The 20392-nt window shown below is 35.5% G+C and overlaps 3 protein-coding genes across 3 annotated transcripts; 1 reads left to right on the top strand and 2 right to left on the bottom strand.

Annotated features, from left to right (window-relative positions):
- Nucleotides 1-441: 441 nt before the first annotated feature.
- On the top strand, nt 442-10794 carry LOC131945994 (delta-aminolevulinic acid dehydratase-like). The gene is made up of 9 exons (XM_059306627.1): nt 442-656; nt 4323-4470; nt 4819-4954; nt 5752-5835; nt 6348-6492; nt 7386-7473; nt 7965-8051; nt 9009-9138; nt 9536-10794. Exons 1-9 carry the CDS (start codon nt 544-546, stop codon nt 9622-9624), a joined length of 1020 nt encoding a protein of 339 aa, XP_059162610.1. The 5' UTR covers nt 442-543; the 3' UTR covers nt 9625-10794.
- Nucleotides 10795-10862: 68 nt separating this feature from the next.
- On the bottom strand, nt 10863-14805 carry LOC131945995 (ADP-ribosylation factor 3-like). The gene is made up of 6 exons (XM_059306628.1): nt 14681-14805; nt 14420-14497; nt 13907-13980; nt 13501-13617; nt 12602-12719; nt 10863-12348 (listed from the first exon to the last, which is right to left on the bottom strand). Exons 1-6 carry the CDS (start codon nt 14727-14729, stop codon nt 11819-11821), a joined length of 966 nt encoding a protein of 321 aa, XP_059162611.1. The 5' UTR covers nt 14730-14805; the 3' UTR covers nt 10863-11818.
- Nucleotides 14806-16044: 1239 nt separating this feature from the next.
- LOC131945997 (ADP-ribosylation factor 3-like) lies at nt 16045-19505 on the bottom strand. The gene is made up of 7 exons (XM_059306629.1): nt 19460-19505; nt 19095-19163; nt 18708-18785; nt 18401-18474; nt 17979-18095; nt 16938-17058; nt 16045-16397 (listed from the first exon to the last, which is right to left on the bottom strand). Exons 2-7 carry the CDS (start codon nt 19141-19143, stop codon nt 16045-16047), a joined length of 792 nt encoding a protein of 263 aa, XP_059162612.1. The 5' UTR covers nt 19144-19163; nt 19460-19505.
- Nucleotides 19506-20392: the final 887 nt, after the last annotated feature.

Here is a 20392-nt window from a genome sequence, read left to right as displayed (position 1 = left end):
TCTTGGTTGTTTCGCTATTTTGAACCTATTTTCGGTTAAAATCTAGAATAGTAAGCCTACAATCTTAATCTTATCGGTCATTTACCATATAAAATTAGTTTATTCAGAATTGAAAAACCCCGTTTTAAAATAAAATATCTGAATTTATACGCAACATAGATTGAACAATTAAATCCAATTCGTTATTCAATATTCAGTCATGGGTTCATGAAATTAATAAGTAAATAAGTAAAAGTAGATAGACAATCTAGTTCAACTGGGCTTTTTCAGACAGCTGCATAGGATATTATTAGAGAAAGTTTAACATGTATTGAGAAATTGGTGTAAATGAATCGCAGTGGAGAAGGGGGGGGGGAGGAGGGGGGGGGAGGAGGGGGGGGGGGGGGTATTATCACGTGAAAGAACTCTCATTGGTAGGCTCGATGAGGGAAAAAAAACACACAAGGGGACGTAACCGTCGCGTAAAAACGAAAGTACAATAATTGTAACTTGTGTTTGTGATGACCCAGGATTTTCCTTGCCAGTAGTGCGAAAACAAGAGTCATGGCGAGTCACGCAATTTTACACAGTGGATATCATCACCCTACACTGAGGGCCTGGCAGTCCCAGGGTACTACGATATGTCCTGACAACTTAATGTACCCGTTGTTCATAGTGTGAGTACTCCTCTGACCCTCGGCACTCTAGCTTCTAGGGAGTCTAGTTGTCATTATTTTACTCAGATAAATAAGGTAGCCTAAAAAAGTTTAGGCTACCTTATTTTAATCTGAATTTATCACTTTTTAGTTGCTATTTAGTAGACTAGTTGTATATTTATATTAGTTAGGCCTCGTTATAGTTATGTTGTTGTGTGTGGTAAAGTTACAGTTACGTTTATCTTTGCTATAGCGTTGTAACACACTACAGTAGTAGGCCTATAGACTAGTGTAGAGAGCTTTTATAGACCTATCGTTTTTTATGTAAGAATTTAATACATATACCACAAAAGGGCCTACTTAGATCTTTATTTATTAATTTAGGTACTAGAATATAGTGTGGTTTCTGGCTACGAGCTACATCTTAGTAACTAATGGATATATGTAGCCAGTAGCCTAGGATAACTGTAAGCTACATGTCCCACATATGTTTCAGCCTTTTCTTATCTGTGTGTGAGAAGACATACACTAAATCTAAAGTCCATATGATTGTTTATTTTATGTAGAAACCACAAGACGGTCATATAACTTATAGGTGCTATGTTCAATGGGTTATGTACAACAGTTCTTGTAAAATAATAGAAACGTGGGTTATACAGAAACTTACAGTATTTTTCTAGCTCTGAGCTACAAAAGTGCTCTAGACCTACACAAACAGGATTACCTCCGCAAAAAAAAAGCCGTTTTAATTAATCTGTTTCCAAATATATGTAGTACATTAGTAAAAAAAAAACAGTGTAAAGAACTAATTGCCTGATCTTTCTAAATTGAGTTGACATTGTTTGTCATGCCCGTTGCTTGCCCCCCCCCCCCCCCGCCTTCTCTCACCATCCTGACCCCCCCCCCCTACACACACACACACTCACACCATTCCGACCACTTCACATTCTGATGAAAATCGACTGTTAGGTGTCTCGTTAGTCTGAGGAGGAGTGGGGACGACGGCCTTACCCCCACGAGGTAAAAAGGAAAACACCAGGGCCAAACCAAACAAGTTTTGTCCCAAATGTGTAGCTAGGGTGGGGGGTGGAATGCCACCAAACGGCCTCTTTTTTCCTATACGAATTTGAACGTAATCTATACCTGTATGTTAAATCCTTGTATGTTAAAATCAAATTATCATTAGCGACCTCTATGTTTTAGTGGGAGCACAGGCTACCCAACAAAACCAAGGACCTATCACCTAGATTTAAGATCACCAAGTTGTCAGTTCGTTTGGGGCGTCGAAATGTGTAAATGGTGTGTACAGGAAGTGTACCAGTTCCAATATGTGTAACGGTTACAGTTACTGTGTAGCCTACTTGACCATCCAAACGAGCTAAATGTCGCAGTCTCGTTGTCCTCAATTCAGTGCACACATACACACATATATACACATACACACATACATACATACAGACAGAGAGGCCAGATAAGCAGCTGACCAGTTCTCTCATCATTCTGTCACACGGATGTTTTGTTCATCTCCCCACTTTTTGACGCAACATTTGGCTCTCCCGACAGAGACAGAATTTTTTTCATAAACATTATTGAAAGTTTGAAGGGGATGGAGATCGAAAGTTAAAGGGGGGGGGGGGGTGCAAATCGAAAATTTGAGGGGGGGTGCAAATCGAAAGTTTGAAAGGGGGGGGGGGTGCAAATCGAAAATTTGAGGGGGGGAAGTGCAAATCGTGCGAATCGAAAGTTTCGTCCCCGGGTGACGGGAAGGGTCGCTACGCCTCTGGAAGGAGTTTGTCGATTTAAAATAGGTGGTGCCCGCCACCCTACCGATATTTTAGAATGTGCTCTAGAGTAAAAAAAGGTTGGGAACCCCTGTCCTAGACGATTACATATTGTTATGTTATTGTTGCAACGTCACTCTCCCACCCCCTCATACAATACCACCTTCACACACACACACACACAATTTAGCCGTTACCCACACACATTCACCACAGACCACCTTTCCCCCACACACTTTCACTTCTTTCCCCACATACTCCACTTTTCCCCCACACTTTTTTCTCCCACATACCCCCACCTGTTCGCATTTACAACATCACCCACACACTCCTTCATGTTATTATTACATTATAACTCTAAATTTGTGCGTAAGGCCTATGTGTAAAAAAACAATCGTTATATACACCAAAACTGAAAACATAACGATGAAACATGAACGCAAACATACTAAAATATTAGACGAATTCCGAATACATTTTCATTAAATGAATGGACTACATCGTTTCCAGTCCAGTCGTGCTAGTTTCTCCATTATGTGTGTGTGAGAGTGAGAGAGAGAGTTTGTGTGTATGTGTGAGAGTGTGCGTGCATAGTGTGAGGGAAGTCTAGCCCCGATATCACGAGGTGAAATAAACGACCCTCCCTTTCATTCCCCCCCCCCCCCCCCCACCAGCCTCGTGACTTGAAAATTTTTCTCCTGACATTTCACTTTTTTAAAACGCCAGTCATGTGATGGGGATGCTAGGTCACGCGCTTTGTTGTTAGGGGGGGGGGGGGGGAAGAGATAAAGAACGTGATTTCGTTTTTCTCTACAAACTGCATCTAAAAATTAATGATTTTACCACAAGCTTTGTTACACATCATATGCCCATTTCTTTATGAGATATTGTAGGGAATATTGAATATAGGCATACAATTTTTATTATATTTAGTCAATTAATTGTTCATAGCGATGGGCTCCGAATGATTTTTCTATCAGTTGCCCCCTGGGTCTGAACTGAATGATTTGTGCTGTAATGATGAGTGGGTTTAGAGTTGAAATTGGTAGGGCTAAATGAACAGTACCATTATCTGTACGCAGTGTTTCTTTCAGACTTTTTTCTCCGGGCGAGTGGGGGGGGGGGGGGATTGAAATGTCCGAAGGGGGGGGGGGGGGGGAGGGGGCACTGATAAAAAGTATTTTCTATATAAAATTTTATTTCGTTCGAAGAGATGCCTGAAAGAAACTCTTGAACACATGTCTCTCTTAAGCACGTAACTGGATTAAATGGCAGTCATAGATGGGATTGTCTCGTGTTATATCCGTGGCTGGTGTACAGTTTGTGTAAAGACACTGTCAGACACATGTGTTGTGTATAGGGGGGAATCATCATTAAAAGACGTCACTGACCTAATTGGAAATGGGGGGGGGGGGGGGGGAGGGTAAATCAGACCACTGGTGAGGGTAGGGAGGCTTCAATACATGTGACGTGGTGATTATTTTAGATTTTTTTTTTAAAGAACGAAAATGATGAAACTCCAGTGTTATGTTGGGAGTAAGGCCTATAGTTGGAGGTGGTGGGCTATGGTGTAACTGTGCGTGGTTTTTAAGAAGACTGCTGGTCTAGCTATTGACAGTGGGGGGGGGGGGGGTTGGTTAAAATATGTGGTCGTCATTTCTAAAAGATCCGTTAATACACGACTTTGTTTACACGTGTGTAGGCTCCTGGTACATTGGTTGTTTGTATACACATTTTAAAAGGTGACGATACCGGTAATGACGATACTGGTAATGACGATACTAGAGGTGACGATACCGGTTATGACGATACTGGAGGTGACGATACTGGTTATGACGATACTGATGAAAACGATACCACTTGAACCCCTATCCCCAAGGTGTATAAAGCCATGTTGTTTCCATAGAGACGACCCTGATGCAGTCCAAGACATCAAAAGCATGCCAGACCAGCACCGTTATGGCGTCAACAGGCTGAGGGAGGCTGTGGGGCCGCTGGTTGAGAAAGGTCTGAAGGCCGTGCTGTTGTTTGGTGTACCGGAGAACTTGGAGAAGGTCAGGACACACGGACAGCAGACACACGGACAGTTGTCAGCAGACATACGGACAGACCAGATACACGGACAGCTGACACACGGACAGCTGACACACGGACAGCAGACACAGGAACAGCTGTCACAGCTCAGACACACAGACAAATGTCCCCTGTATTTTAGAAAGTCTAAAGTTTGTAATGCCCCCTATATTAGCTTGTAATGCCCACTATATAAGTTTGTTATGCCCCATGTATAAGTTTGTAATGTCCCCTATATAAGTGTGTAATACCCCTATATAAGACTGTAATGCCCCCTATATAAGTATGTGATGTCCCCTATCTAAGTTTGTAATGCCCCCTATACACAGGATGAAAAAGGTTCCGCAGCCGACGCCCCTGACACACCTGTTATCCTGGCCATCAAGGCACTGAGACAAGATTTCCCCTCCCTCCTCATTGCTTGTGACGTGTGTCTGTGTCCCTACACCTCTCATGGACATTGTGGTAAGTCAAGCATGACTTCAGTCATAAGTTCATCACATCAGTCAAAAGTTTAATTCATGACTTCAGTCATAAGTTCATCACATCAGTCATAAGTTTAATGCATCACTTCAGTCATAAGTTTAATTCATCACTTTAGTCATAAATATAAGTAATCACTTCTTTATATGTCTAATTTTAACAGGCATAAATCTATTTTATAACATCAGTCATAATTTTCATTCATCACCTTAATCATAAATCTAACTTATTACTTTAGTCATAAGTCTAATTTTATCAGTTATAAATCCACTTTATAACAGCAGTCATAAATTTGATTCATCACTTCAGCCGTAGTCATATTTATCACACAGTCATAAGTCAGCAATATGTCAAAAAAAAATTACTCCATCATTAGTCCATTTTATCACACATCACATGTATAGTTCAGTTAACTGAGTGATCACATTTTGGTGTAAACTTGGTTAGGTTCCTATATATAGCCCACACTACTGTAAACATGGGACGGAGTGGTCTAGCGGTAGAGAGCTGGACTACTAACCCGTAAGTCTCGAGTTCGAATCCGGGTTCAAGTCAGTAGACCGTCCATGAGTCCACCCAACTCTGATGGGTACCTAACTCACGTTAGGGAAAGTAAAGGCGGCTGGGCATAGTGCTGACCACACTATCTCTTCATATGCCGAGGTCACAGAAACAAGTGAACTCTACTTCACTTGCCCCATAGACCGTCAGGTTTGAAAGGGAAACTTTACTTTTTTTACTTTACTGTAAACATCTTGTTGTTTGGTCTATTATTACAGGCTACCTTAGACCAGATGGGACCATTGACAATGAGCCAAGTATAGAAAGGCTGGCTGAAATAGCTGTAGCTTATGCTAAAGCAGGTAACCAGACATAGCTGCAGCCAGTAGATTGTTAGCTAGACCAAAACAATGCAGCATTTTAGTAAATAACTGCGTAAAATAGACAACTCTTAAAATGTTGATGTAAGCACACTTTGATTGTATTGATATCAAAGTCTTCATTTGATGGACCCTAGACTATTATTAATGTAGTTAGAATTTATTTTTCATTACATGTTTGCAAAAAGGTTTTTTTTTAAATGGCAGTACCTGATTAATCTGTAGGGAGGTGAAGTAGAGTTTGTGATTGTGTGACAAGTACATTTACATCAGGTACTCATTAGAGCTGAGTAGACTGAGCAACCTCAACCAAACAGGATAGAAGATGATATGAGGTTAAACTTTGAACTCTAGTCTAGTAGGCCCAGCTCAGCCACTAGGCTTTTACACATTGTAAACACAGTAAAATGTCTGTTTTTTTGTTTGTGAGTAGCCAGATAAATGGTTACTGCAAGAGGCCAAAATAGAACATAACACAAAAAACTTTTCTGCAGGATGTCACATCATTGCCCCCTCTGATATGATGGATGGAAGGATTGGGGCCATAAAAAAAGCTTTGTTCAACTCTGGCATCGGCCACAAGGTGTCTGTCATGAGCTACAGCGCTAAATTTGCTTCAAGTTTTTATGGTCCTTTTAGGTGGGTAATTTTAGTTTCTATGGCCCTTTTAGGTGGGTGATTCAAGTTTCTATGATATATTTTAATGTTTAAGGGAAGCACCTTATAAAGTCGTAAAGTCCTTACAGATGGGATAAGTGGTGCCTGGCTTGTTTACACACTGATGCTAGGTACCTTAAAGAGCTGTGCAACTCTGTCATGTTTAAAGCAAAAGTGTGGACTAAAGCTGGTGTTCAAATGTTGGTAACGGAACGTTTTTTTGTTGGACACAACATCATGTTTTCAACTTCATGCCCGAAAAGCATGGGGCAGATGAAATAAAGTTAATTTCTTTCACCTTGGCATACAAGGGAACAGTGTGGTAAGCCCTATGCCCAGCAGCCTTTGTTTCTCTAACCTGAGTCATTAGAGCTCTGTGGACTCAGGGGTATCCTATCGACTCTAGCCTGGGATTTGAACTTGAGACTTTCAGTTGAACAGTCATTGGCTCTACTATTTGACCATGCATGTCTGACCCATACATTTTACATATTTGTGTGTTCTAAACTTTCACTCATTAGTGAGCTTGGATTAATTCCATGCCACATTTTTGTGCACCAAACACAAAAGTTTGTTTAGAATATTTTGTCTGATGAAATAGTTCATTCATACTGATCCAAAAATTAACTGTTAATTGAAAGTGATAATTACTAAATCCAGCTGGGTTTTTAAAACAATTTTTTTCTCTCCCTTGACATGAGTGTTGCCTAATGAGAAGATGGCCACCAAAGTTCCACTCAATCTTGTTCAAAGCTTAATTTATAAATAATTTTTTTACACTTCTGTTTGTGATGACTTCCATTCATAAAAAAACAATTTATTGCAGGAGATTTGAAAAATTTATTTTACCCAACTAATTTTGTGTATCACTTTAGGGATGCAGCTAAAAGTGCCCCCAGTTTTGGTGACAGGAAATGCTATCAGCTGCCCCACGGTTCCATTGGTCTGGCAGAGAGAGCTGCGGTCAGTTGTAGAACATGATTTACATTCTTTAGCTGGGCAGTTGTAGTACATGTTTTAGTTTGTTTACCTGGACAGTCTCTGTTAGTAGAAGTAAGGCAGCTGATACCTACAGTAGCAGATGAAGTAGAGTTCATCTGCTTCTATAGACATAGTGTGTGAACAGATTTTCTGACAAGTACAACATTCAGCTGTCTTTAATTTCCCTGAATGAAGTCGAGTACCCATTAAAGGCTGGATGGGCTCATTGAAATCTTGAGCAATATTTTATTGCATCAAAATTTGAACCTTAAATGTTTTGGGAACCAGTTACTTGATCCACCTTAAGACCTTGACACACAATAAAACAAGACAAATTATTTTTTTTTTAATTTCTCTCCAAAAATATTTTTTTAAGTATAAATATAAATTTTAAAAAATTTTCATCTTATAGTTTAATTGTTTTGTATGATTAAAAACAATCCACATTTTTTTTTACATAATTTTGTCACCAGGACAGAGATGTAGCAGAAGGGGCAGATTTTTTGATGGTCAAACCTGGCCTGGCATACCTGGATGTTGTCAGACTTCTGAAGCAGAAGGTGAGCTGGTGCATGATGTGGGACAGGTGTTGACTGACTGAAAGTCAGGTGTTGACTGACTGACTTGTAACTTAAGGGGATAGGCTCCCGAAAAAAACGGGGAAAAAAACTTTTTAATTAGAAAGCCTTTTACATTTATTTGCCTATGTATAAGTTAGGGTACTTAAGGAAAAATATTTGGATGTACAAGGGACTCTTCTGAAAATATGGTTGCCATGGAAACGGCGGCCATCTTGGAAAAAACTACCGATGTGGAGTTCTAAAATTTCCTAAAGTAACATATAAACCGCCTATATAATCATTGATCTTTATTGTACTAACACCAATAGAGCCAGCTGGCTAATTTTTGTTACCGAAAAACAGCTAGACATATTTTTTTCAAATTTTCAAAAAAAAATTTGGTGAAATTCCATTGAATTTAGCATTATTTTCCTTGGAATTTCGTCACACCAAATTTTGAAAATTAAAAAAAAATATTTCTAGAGTGATTTCTGTTACAAAAACTAGCCAGCTGACTCTATTAGCGTTAGTACAAGAAGGATCAATGGTTATATAGCCGATATTTATGTTAGTTTATGAAATTTTAGAACTCCAGAAAAGGATGTTTTTTTCAAGATGGCCGCCGTTGCCATGGCAACCAAATTTTCAAAAAAGTCCCTGATGCATGGAAATATTTCCCTACAAGTACCCTAACTTAGATATACACAAATGAATCAATAAAAGCTTTTAATTAAGAAGTTGGTTTTTTCTGGAGCCTACCCCCTTAAGTAAAACTGTCATGAAAAGTTTGTAGCAGTTCAAGTGCTATACTAAAAATAAAGAATTTTTTTTTACAAATTTCTGTCAGTTGTAAAAATTTTATCAGGGGAGGTAATACCAATTTTAAAAAATAAACTGTTGGTTATATCTTTAAACTACAATATTAATGTTTAATTATTCCTCCACTCTGGCCTTTAGTACCCCACCCACCCCATGGCCATCTACCACGTGTCTGGGGAATACGCCATGTTGTACCACGCTGCCAAAGCTGGAGCATTTGATCTGAGGGCAGCAGTCATGGAGACTCTGCAGTGTATGAGGAGAGCTGGTGAGAGTTCCCTGCCCTTTGTTTACATCTTTTATACTGCTAGTGTTTGACTATAGAAATGTTTGAATTCTATTGGTCAGCAAACAAAATAATTTTATCTAAAATAGATAATCAAAGTAACATTTTATTATGAATGGATTTGCAAGCTTCTTTCAAAAATCATTTCTACAACTTAATTTTTTAAATCTCCTAACCTTGACATTATTATATTTTTAAATAGTAGTTTACATAGGATTAGTTGGTTTTTTGAAAAATCAGTTTCCAACATTAACATTTGCTTTAAAAAATTTAATACTTTTTAAATATTTTTATTATTTGCTGTGTCAGATTTTGTTACTGATAAAATATTTTGTAACTATTTATTATCTAGTATTAAAAAGTTGGTTGATTGTTTTAGGTGTGGATATTCTGATCACTTACTTCACCCCCCATGTTTTGGAATGGTTGAGGAACGACACACTAGCTGCAGTATCCAAGTCTTCTTAAAGTCTGGTTTAAAGAGTACATTAGGATGTGTTCAAAACTTATTAAAGTTTGGTTTAGAGAGTACATTAGGATGTGTTCAAAACTTATTAAAGTTTGGTTTAGAGAGTACATTAGGATGTGTTCAAAACTTATTAAAGTTTGGTTTAGAGAGTACATTAGGATGTGTTCAAAACTTAATAAAGTCTGGTTTAGAGAGTACAGTAGGATGTGTTTAAAACTTATTAAAGTCTGGTTTAGAGAGTACAGTAGGATGTGTTTAAAACTTATTAAAATCTGGTTTAGAGAGTACAGTAGGATGTGTTTAAAACTTATTAAAGTCTGGTTTAGAGAGTACAGTAGGATGTGTTCAAAACTTAATAAAGTCTGGTTTAGAGAGTACAGTAAGATGTGTTTAAAACTTATTAAAGTCTGGTTTAGAGAGTACAGTAGGATGTGTTTAAAACTTATTAAAGTCTGGTTTAGAGAGTACAGTAGGATGTGTTTAAAACTTAATAAAGTCTGGTTTAGAGAGTACAGTAAGATGTGTTTAAAACTTATTAAAGTCTGGTTTAGAGAGTATGATGTGTTCAAAATTTAGGTTTGAGAGTAGGTCATGTGCAGTAAACAGCAGATCTTGTTCATAACTTTGCGATGGAGGGAAGGTTTTGCTTAGAACGATATGAGAACTACAACCTAGCTGTTTTGTTAAACTCTAAAAAGGTTCTAATTAAATTTTAGTGTAATTGTCAGCAATCGATGTCTGTGTTCATTTATGTGTCTGAGCCCTCAGATTTATCTTTGATCTTCTCCTTGTGTGTGGAGGTAGTCTGATTTTAGCTCGAGTTTAAGGAGAGATATACAATATTTATGTTTGTTGATGAATCAAAATATATAATCTTAACATGACCATATTTTAATGAATCAAAACATAGCCATGTTTATACAAGAGTTTGTTGGTGCTGTTTTCAAATATTTGTTGCTGATGTAGTCAGATATTTATTAGTGATGTTGTCAGGTGTTTTGTTACTGAGACTGTCAAAGTGGTCATTTTAAAAAAAATTACTGTTAGTAACACAAAGATAAAGAAAAACATTTTTGTCAATTTATTTCATGAAAGACCTTAACATTAAAATGTAAATATTTTAGCCATTTATAATCAACAAAAACAATTGTTTAAAAAATGTACTAGATCTACATACAAAAAATGTTTTTAAAAATGTACAAATGTTGCAACAAATTTTACCATGAAAATAAAGGTGTTGGGAAATCACTCGGGTTTGTTTGATTTTAGAGAAATGTTAACAGCAATAATAACAGTAAAGTACCCTCTAGAACCTTACGGTGCCTAGAGGCAGGTGAAGTAGACTTCACTTGTTTTTTTTTTTACCTCAGCTTATAACGGGATAGTGTGGTCAGCACTATGCCCTGCTGCCTCTACTTTTCCTAACGTGACTCAGGTACCCATTAGAGCTGGGTGGACTCAGAGACTTTTTTAAGACTCCAGCTGGGGATCCAAACTCTAGACTTTCTGGTTAGCAGTCAAATGCTCAACTATACAATGATGCCATCACTTATAAATAGCAGTCAAATACTCAACTATACAATGATGCCAACACTTATAAACAGCAGTCAAATACTCAACTATACAATGATGCCATCACTTATAAACATCAGTCAAATACTCAACTATACAATGATGCCATCACTTATAAACATCAGTCAAATACTCAACTATACAATGATGCCATCACTTATAAACAGCAATAACAACTTATTTATAATAAATTATATGGAAAATTCAGAAAATATAAATAATTGCATAATGTTAAGATATTACTGGCAGTACCATTACATTTATAACAATTTTGTTACTATCAAGGATTGACCAGTATTACATTATATTAAACAAAAACATGATCTTCAAAGTGATAAGTATTACCCTATTTAATCAGAACAAACAACATTCACATTGTCTTTATTAAGTCATTAATTTAAAAAAACCTCATAGCTTTTGTCTTTAAGAACAGAATTACGTGTGTATCTATTGTAGGATGTAGCCTTAGATTTTGTTTCTCTACTGCTGAGGATTGACCATTGAAGAAACAGATGTATGATGCACATCCCATAGACCTTGTATTGTTCTTATCACTGAGGGTTTAAAGGTCAAGTAGATCTATCAGGCAGGGGGAATGTGGGTGGTCAAGATCTCAGAGACTTAGCTTAGAGTCCTGGTTGAATGGATTTCAAGCCTGTCATGGTTGGTTAGCTTAAGATCATTGGATAACTTGTGTAGGTCAGCAGCTTTACTGTGTGAGTCTAACACAGGCTGAGACTGGTCAGTAGGTTCTACATGTTGGGCATTGGTCTGCTGAATGTCTAACTGTTGGGCATTGGTGAGCTGAGGGTCAGTGCTGACCATTTCCTGTGAGTCTCCTGTGTTTGATGACGTCACAGTGTCCACTGGTTCTGCTGACCTGCCAGTACTTACCTCTACAGAAATATTTTTTTGTTTCTCACTGGAAAAAATTTGCGTGAAGTAAGAAAGATAACTCTTGAGGTATTCAGGCCAGAAATAATATAATGAATTCCCTCCCTTGGTTCTGTCTTCCTCCATAGATTTGTGCACATCAATGTAACCCCTCTCTGCCTTCCCAGCTTTCATTAATTTGATTTGTTTAACAAATTCATTCAAAGCTTCATGCACACCAACATTTGTGGTTACTGAACACGGCAACACAAATATTGCTGGAAGTAAAAAAAAAGTTTATTTTATTTTTATTGGTTACATTTTGAAGAAATATTTTCCTGAACCTAACATTCTTAAATCATCTAGATCTATTTACTTTAAACTTAACTGTCAAAAGGGTTAACTCTTTTTTTTAAATTTTAAACATGGACAATAGTAGTTAGTAAAAACTGATTAATCATATGTTGGAAGTGAAAATGTATGGACTATTTTTAACTCTCCCCACACTGCTTAGATAAAATTTAAACTTACTCTGTGAGACGCAAGGAAATTTTTTCAGCTTGTCTACAATCTCTTGTGATGAGACGGCGTTGGGTAGGTCTTGTTTGTTGGCCAGGACCATGACCACAGTGTCTCTCAGCTCATCTGCCTGGTAGAATTGTTTTAAAAATGTATTTGGTTTGGTTTGCTTGAGTACATAACACAAGAGGGTAGGTAATAGAATCATAACTTAAAATATATTTTATACATGACAGAAATACAACAGAAACATAACTAATGACTTAATATACATTTTATACATGACAGAAATACAACAGAATCACAATTAATGACTAAATATACTTTTTCTACATTACAAACATACAGGATACAACAACTAGATACTTATTCCCTACATCAGTAAATACAAGTATCCAACTACATAAATTAAAACAGAGGTACACAGAATACTTCCTACGAGCTTTCCAACTCATCTGTTTTAGTATATTGTAACCTTAACAAATTTTTAGTAGGCTAAATTGTAAACTAAACAAACTTTTGGTATATTGTAAACTAAGATAAATTTTTAGAAATTATTCAAATTTATTAAAATATTTAAAAATATAATGTATAAGGAATCACTGAAGGTGATTCCATCTAACAATGTTCATTAAAATAAACAAGAAATCGCTACAAAAACAAGACTAAAACAATATGGGTGATGTTTCTTTGCATTTGCTGATTATTTTTATCCTTGTTTTAGCCTAGATCCTTGTCTTATAATTAAATTAATTCATACTTTGACACTTTTGATGGAATGTTGAAAAAATAAACTGAAAGAAACCTGACAAACATATAAGCTTACATGAAAGATGTGAACCCACTACCATGATACAACAATATTTTCTTTAACACATGATTAGCACACAAAAAAAAGACTGGTCACTTACAGTTACAACATATTTTATAAGCTCGTCTATGGCTTCATCTAACCTTTGTATGTCATTGCTGTCAATCATGTAGATGACTGCTTGTGTGTTGGCGTAGTAATGGCGGATAAGAGGACGCTGAAAAATTTCATAATCATTTTATAGATTTGATGTTTCTTCTCACTGATAAAAACAGTTTAAAGAACTAACTTTAAAACAATCATTTTTCAACGACACTATACCTTTTTAAATTAATTTTTCTTTAAGACTTAAAAATGTATTGTATTATTGTTTGAGGTAGGTTTGAGTTTGGTTAAGTCTAGGGTTAAAATTGTATTCAAATGTTAATAACTGCAGGCTAGTGAAGGTACCAGAAACCTGACTTTCCAGCAGTGGTCAGTACATCACTGACCATCAACCAACTCACCATTTTATCTCTCCCACCAATGTCCCAGGCTACAAGAGAAACTCCATTCCAGTGGATTGTCTCCACATTAAAGCCTGACGAAATAAAAACATTGTTAGATTCATGCTACAGCTTGTGATTAAATAATTAGTAAAGTTAAGTTCCTCTTTAGACCTAGCAAACCATTGGGCAGATGAAGTAGAGTTTCTTGACCATGCCATATGAAGGCATAGTGTGGTCAGCATTATGCCCAGCTGCCTTTACTTTCCCCAATGTAAGTCAGGTACTCATCAGAGCTGGGTGGACTCAGGGACGTCTGATAGTCACCAGTCCAAACCTAGATCCAAACTTGAGAACTTGAGGCTAGCAGCCAAACGCTTGACCATTTGAACTTGTCATTCCATAACACAGTGATAGCCACATTTTAATTAAACAAAAAAAATTGTAACAGATTTTTTTTTCAACTTATCAAAGTAAAAAATGCTTGAGAATATAAACATTTACTGCCTATAAATTGCCATTAAATAAACTAACCAATAGTGGGTATTGTTGTAACAACCTCTCCAAGCTTCACCTTGTACAACAGCGATGTCTTGCCTGATGCATCTAGACCTGTTTTAATACAACCACGGACACAATTTTAAGCTCATTCCTAGCTCAGTTGCATGACAAATCTTTTAAAATATTAAATACAATTTTTGCCAATTATACTGTAACTATAGGCCTAACAATAATTTTCATTATAACTGCATAATAGTGTATTCCATAAGTTGAACCAAAAACTGATTAACTTACCTTGTATAAGTATTCTGTAATCTTTGTTAAAACTAAACCAAGCACCCATGTTTATTTTTATATTTAGTTTAGTGATTTATTTATAGGTAGTGGTAGGCCTATACTAAACTTAACTAACTATACTTACTATACTAATTGTTATATTTGTATTATTAATTATTATTAATATGCCTATAATAATATATAAATATATATAATATCCATAAAGGCCTAGATCTAGCTATTAACTTGTAAGATGGCACACTGTAAAAACTTTATATAGTATATGGATCTAAGTTCTAGGCTCATGTATGTAGTCATGTAGTTTTGTTCTGAATGTGTAACGTTCTTGGCCCACTTCCACGCTGTTTTCAACAGTGTCACTTACTGTGTTGCTATTTTTAACATTGGAACCTTGTCTGTTGGTCAGATCCTGTTGTAGTAACGGGCAGGGAGGTAACTCAAGAAATGTAAAAAAGAAAACAATGAATTGTTTATTTCCCCTGCTTATTATGAACATAGTGTCATTAGGCTCATGTAAATATTTTTTATGACAAGCTTTGTGGTAAAGAGTAAGTAGTTTTAAAACATACACCAATATACTGTTAAATCTACACTAACTGTTGTTTATGTAAATAACTTTTTTAAAATTACGTTAATGGAAATATTGGTGAAATGTTATCAACGTCATTAATTCATTGTTGTCCACAAAAATATATTTAGCAAAAGCTTTTGTGATGCCGTGTAGAGACCTAAATAAAGTCATTGTAGGTAGATAAGCAAAGCATAGAATTTTTTACATAATTATTTGTAGGCGACAATTTATAGTCAGAAATTTATCTATTATTGAAATTTTTTAAATTTTTTCTCTATATAAATAAACAACAGCAGTACAAACATTAACAATAAATTGTTAATTTTTTTTAAAAAATACCCAGAGGTAGCAAAAACTAATTAATTGAACAAAAACTAATATAGCAGTATCTAGAAATATTCTTTATTCTATACTATATACAAGGAATGATCATATTATAAACTCCATATTCAGTTTTAATAAAATTCACAATGTACTAGTTCAGTAAGTCACAGATAGTTATTGTGTGTATGTCTACTTTCTGTATATACATTTATCAAAATATGATCTATTTAATTAAGGCAAAACATATCAATATGTGATGAACTAGTAGCTTGATCTTGTCCACTCCATGGATTTATTTGTATTGCAAATGACATCACTGAACCCGGGATTTAGAAATTTATTTTAAACTAAACCAGGAAATATTGCACTAGGTCAACCGTGATTGTGTGGGTGGTCTAGACCTTGAGACTTAGCTCAGACTCCTGATGTAGATCAGCACTTTCATTGTGTGAATTATTTAGGTAGGTCAGCTGAGGATCTGATGGACGTTTGTATTTAAAGTGTCTGTGTTGACCATTTCCTGTGAGTCTCCTGTGTTTGATGACGTCACAGTGTCCACTGGTTCTGCTGACCTGCCAGCACTCATCTTTACAGAATTATTTTTTTGTTTCTCACTGGAGAAAATTTGCGTGAAGTAAGAAAGATAACTCTTGAGGTATTCAGGCCTGATAGAATTTAATGAATTCCCTCCCCTGGTTCTGTCTTCCTCCATAGATTTGTGCACATCAATGTAACTCCTCTCTGCCTTCCCAGCTTTCATTAATTTGATTTGTTTCACAAATTCATCAAAAGCTTCGTGTACACCAACATTGGTGGTTACTGAACACGGCAACACAAATATTACTGGAAGAAAATTTTTAAAAGCCTATTACTATTTTCAAGTAATTTTTATATAATAGAAGAGCAATTTAAGTTTTTGTATTTGTTATGAAAAAAATCAATAAAGCAAATCTGGTATAAACATAATTATGTGCTGTAAAAGTGTGGTGAGAGAATCATGAATTTATGAATTGATGCAAGATTCATTTAAAAAACTAAATCATTAAATCTTTATTTAATTTTGACTGAGCTGTTGATCATCTTTTCATGTTCATCCAGAGACACATGAAGCAGATGAAGTAGAGTTTATTTGTTTCAATGACCAGGACATACAAAGGGATAATGTGGTCAGCACTATGAGCAGCTGCCTTTGTTTCCCTAACGTGAGTCTGGTATCTAACGTTAGTTGGGTGGACTCAGGGACGTTCTACAGACTCAAGCTTGGGATCTGAACTCAAGACTTTCGGGCTAGTAGTCGTGAGCAACTTAACTTTTAGCCTGCAATAAATAAAGAGACTACAGAGACAAAGAAAAACTTACTCTGTGAGATGCGAGGCAATCTTTTTTTCAGCCTGTCTACAATCTCATGTGATGAGACGGCGTTGGGTAGGTCTTGTTTGTTGGCCAGGACCATGACCACAGTGTCTCTCAGCTCATCTGCCTGGTAGGATTTTTTTTTTATTAAGTTTGTTCAATAAACATATCCAATAATACTGCAATAATGGCATTGTCTTAAAAAGGGGTGTTAGGTTTTTAAATGCTGGAATTAAACTGCAAACTATGTCCACACAAATTTAAACCCTGCTTAAACTCTACTAGGTCAAATACAAAAAATGACACTACCAAGTTATTAACAACCTCACATACATCTTATAGAAACAGTACCTTGATAGACACTGGTAAAAAAAATTATAAAATTATCTAGGTTTTTAAGCTGACCAATGGTTTCCCAAATTTTAATTTTTTTTTTTATAAAGTTACGAAAGCTAATCAGTGGTTCTCTTTTATTAAGATTTTAACAATTTACTTACATACAGTGAAAAGTGGTTGTCATATATTCAAGTATGGATGCTAACATTTTATTAAGTGAAACCTTCTCCTACTTTATTAATCAAGCTATTTGTTGGACATTATTACTGCAATAATGGCATTGTCTTAAAAAGGGGTGTTAGGTTTTTAAATGCTGGAATTAAACTGCAAACTATGTCCACACAAATTTAAACCCTGCTTAAACTCTACTAGGTCAAATACAAAAAATGACACTACCAAGTTATTAACAACCTCACATACATCTTATAGAAACAGTACCTTGATAGACACTGGTAAAAAAAATTATAAAATTATCTAGGTTTTTAAGCTGACCAATGGTTTCCCAAATTTTAATTTTTTTTTTATAAAGTTACGAAAGCTAATCAGTGGTTCTCTTTTATTAAGATTTTAACAATTTACTTACATACAGTGAAAAGTGGTTGTCATATATTCAAGTATGGATGCTAACATTTTATTAAGTGAAACCTTCTCCTACTTTATTAATCAAACTATTTGTTGGACATTATTTAAACTAAAAGAATGGTCCCTTACAGTTAATACACACTGCATCAACTCGTCTATAGCATCATCTAATCTTTCTCTGTCGTTGCTGTCAATCATGTAGATGACAGCATCTGTGTTGGCGTAGTAATGACGATAGAGGGGACGCTGAAAAAAGTTTCAAAAATAATATGTCAATGCTTAAATTAGATATATGTGTATAGATTTATAGGTATGTATGAATATAATAGCATATTGTTGTATTGATCTCTCAAAAATACAAATTAATCTAAATATTTTATTTTTCAAAAAGTGTGTCTGCTAATTTATAAATCATTTTGGGTACTTTTTTTTGGAATATAAAAGTCTTTAAGTTAAGGTCAAAGATTTTTAAATCTGTTGATTATAATGCGGTGAATGTATCATTTCACTAGATGTCAGCACTGGACATGGCACAACACTGACCAACTTACTGTCTTCTCTCTCCCACCACCATCCCATGCTACCAAAGAAAAACCTTGCCAGTAAATCATCTCCGGATTACAGCCTAAAAAAGGTTAACAGTTTTTAATAAATACAAAAACTACACAAACAGCTTTTATTTTTTAATAATTAAAAGATAATAATGTGCTGAAACTCAAAAAAGTAACAAAAAAGGAAAAATGTGTCTAAAATAATTTAGAATATCTGATAATAAATAATATTTATCAGTAGTTTTTTTAAAAGAAGTTATCAGTTAACAAAAGAAGCAATTATATTAATGACGTTAACAAACCTTACCAACGGTGGGTATAGTTGCAGCAACATCACCAAACTTTAACCTGTACAACAGTGTTGTCTTGCCTGCTCCATAGAGACCTGATAAACAGCACCATCAAATAATTCTTAGCTTTATTGTGAAAATTTGATCAAAGTATTTGACTTTAAACCAACTTAATCATATCTATAAAGTAATGTGGCCAATTGTTTAAAAAATGAAACTTGCCTTCAGGGGGAGGGCACACTTTTGTCATCACAAAAGTCAGACCACGCCCCAGACCATGATAAAATGGATGCCCCGCTTAAAAATAATTTAACAATAATTTTTATAATTCTGCTTCACTGCATCCAGTTTTGTTCAGTTTCACATCCCAACTCTAACTCAGATCTAGATTCTACATAACAAACCTTGTAAAAGTACTCTATAATCTTTGTTGAAACTGAACCAGGCACCCATGTTTATTTTTTATCTTGAGCCTACACATATAATATATAAGAAAACAAGTAAAAAAACCTTCGTAAAATCCTTTTTAAATGCATTAAATGTAAGAAAATAAACATCAACATTTTCTTTAACTCTACAAGACTCTAGTTAGAAAAAAAGCATTGGTAAAATAAATCATTAAATGTCTTGAAAAGATTACTAGCAGCAATTTAGAGCAAACCCTTTAAACTTTAAACTAAATAAAAATCAACGTTTATTTTTTTAATCTTCCTTAATCTTAATATAGATCTATGTTTAATTTTTTTAAAAAACTTTTTAAATAGCCTACTGTGTCAACTGTGACATAGAATCTTAACTCTCTTGAGTCTAGTTGTTTTATTAGAAGACTTAAGAGTACTACAGGGCTATGTCTTAGCTACTCTTAGACACTATATTTATAATTATATTATTTATACTAATACTAACTATAGTATTAGTTAATAGTATAGTAGTATGTTAGTATAGTAATGGTGACACTATTCATTATAGTCTATACTTATAGCCTATAGTATTAATATTGACTATTCAATAGTCTATTGACAGAGCTCTACAACATAGATCAAGGTCAGGACTAAGTCTAGGGCCTAGCCTACACTACTGTGGCCCTGCCCTTAACGTTTCTCATCTTAACTTAACCAATCCCAATAGGGCCTGGCACTACTACCTACTATTTTATTTAAAAAGAAGTTGCGACTGACTAAACGGAACGTCTCACGATCATGTAGGGCCTCAATCAGGGGGTGGATAAAGGGGTTAATCAGCCTGTTTAGTAGTGTTTAGTAAATGTGTGTTTTTTAGTGAGTAACACGGGAACGTGAGTCAGGTACCCAGCAGAGCGGGGTCGACTCAGGGACGTCCTACAGTCACAAGTCCCAACCGAGATCCGAACTCGGGTACTTCGGGCTAGTAGTCGAGCGTGATATTATTATATTATATTAGATCTAGAATCTAGATTTCTACGTTCTGACTCCGAAGCTCTAGAATCTAGATCAATATTTTAAATAACAGGTTGTCCGGATATTTTGTTGTAGTAACCATAAAGGGAAGCTACTGTGAAATATACAGTATTATAATAAAGTGAAATAAAACTGCTTCCTTCCCCTGCGAACTTGTGTTAAATAATTAATTTGGCCTAAAATGTAGGCAACAAGCTCAGGTTAGACGCATAAAGAGTAAGTTGTTCTCAGAACATTTGGCTGTTTTGATTAATTAACTTTTCACT

The sequence above is a fragment of the Physella acuta genome, unplaced genomic scaffold (genome assembly GCF_028476545.2).
Source record: "Physella acuta isolate Inbredline_101_S28 unplaced genomic scaffold, ASM2847654v3 ptg000543l, whole genome shotgun sequence".
NCBI lineage: Eukaryota > Metazoa > Mollusca > Gastropoda > Physidae > Physella > Physella acuta.
The sequence above is the reverse complement of the archived record's forward strand: the minus strand, read 5'-3'. Positions and strand labels throughout refer to the sequence as shown.

Bases quoted from the DNA above. Each gene is read 5' to 3' on its own strand.
- LOC131945994 (XM_059306627.1), top strand. From the start codon at position 544: ATGGCGAGTCACGCAATTTTACACAGTGGATATCATCACCCTACACTG. The intron at 4,955-5,751 runs GTAAGTCAAGCA...CTATTATTACAG, and splicing joins CACCTCTCATGGACATTGTG to GCTACCTTAGACCAGATGGG. The intron at 6,493-7,385 runs GTGGGTAATTTT...GTATCACTTTAG, and splicing joins AGTTTTTATGGTCCTTTTAG to GGATGCAGCTAAAAGTGCCC.
- LOC131945995 (XM_059306628.1), bottom strand. From the start codon at position 14,729: ATGGGTGCTTGGTTTAGTTTTAACAAAGATTACAGAATACTTATACAA. The intron at 14,498-14,680 runs GTAAGTTAATCA...GTATTAAAACAG, and splicing joins TTACAGAATACTTATACAAG to GTCTAGATGCATCAGGCAAG. The intron at 12,720-13,500 runs GTAAGTGACCAG...CAATTCTACCAG, and splicing joins TTATAAAATATGTTGTAACT to GCAGATGAGCTGAGAGACAC.
- LOC131945997 (XM_059306629.1), bottom strand. From the start codon at position 19,143: ATGGGTGCCTGGTTCAGTTTCAACAAAGATTATAGAGTACTTTTACAA. The intron at 18,096-18,400 runs GTAAGTTGGTCA...AACTTTTTTCAG, and splicing joins GTGGTGGGAGAGAGAAGACA to CGTCCCCTCTATCGTCATTA. The intron at 16,398-16,937 runs GTAAGTTTTTCT...TGCCGTGTTCAG, and splicing joins ATTGCCTCGCATCTCACAGA to TAACCACCAATGTTGGTGTA.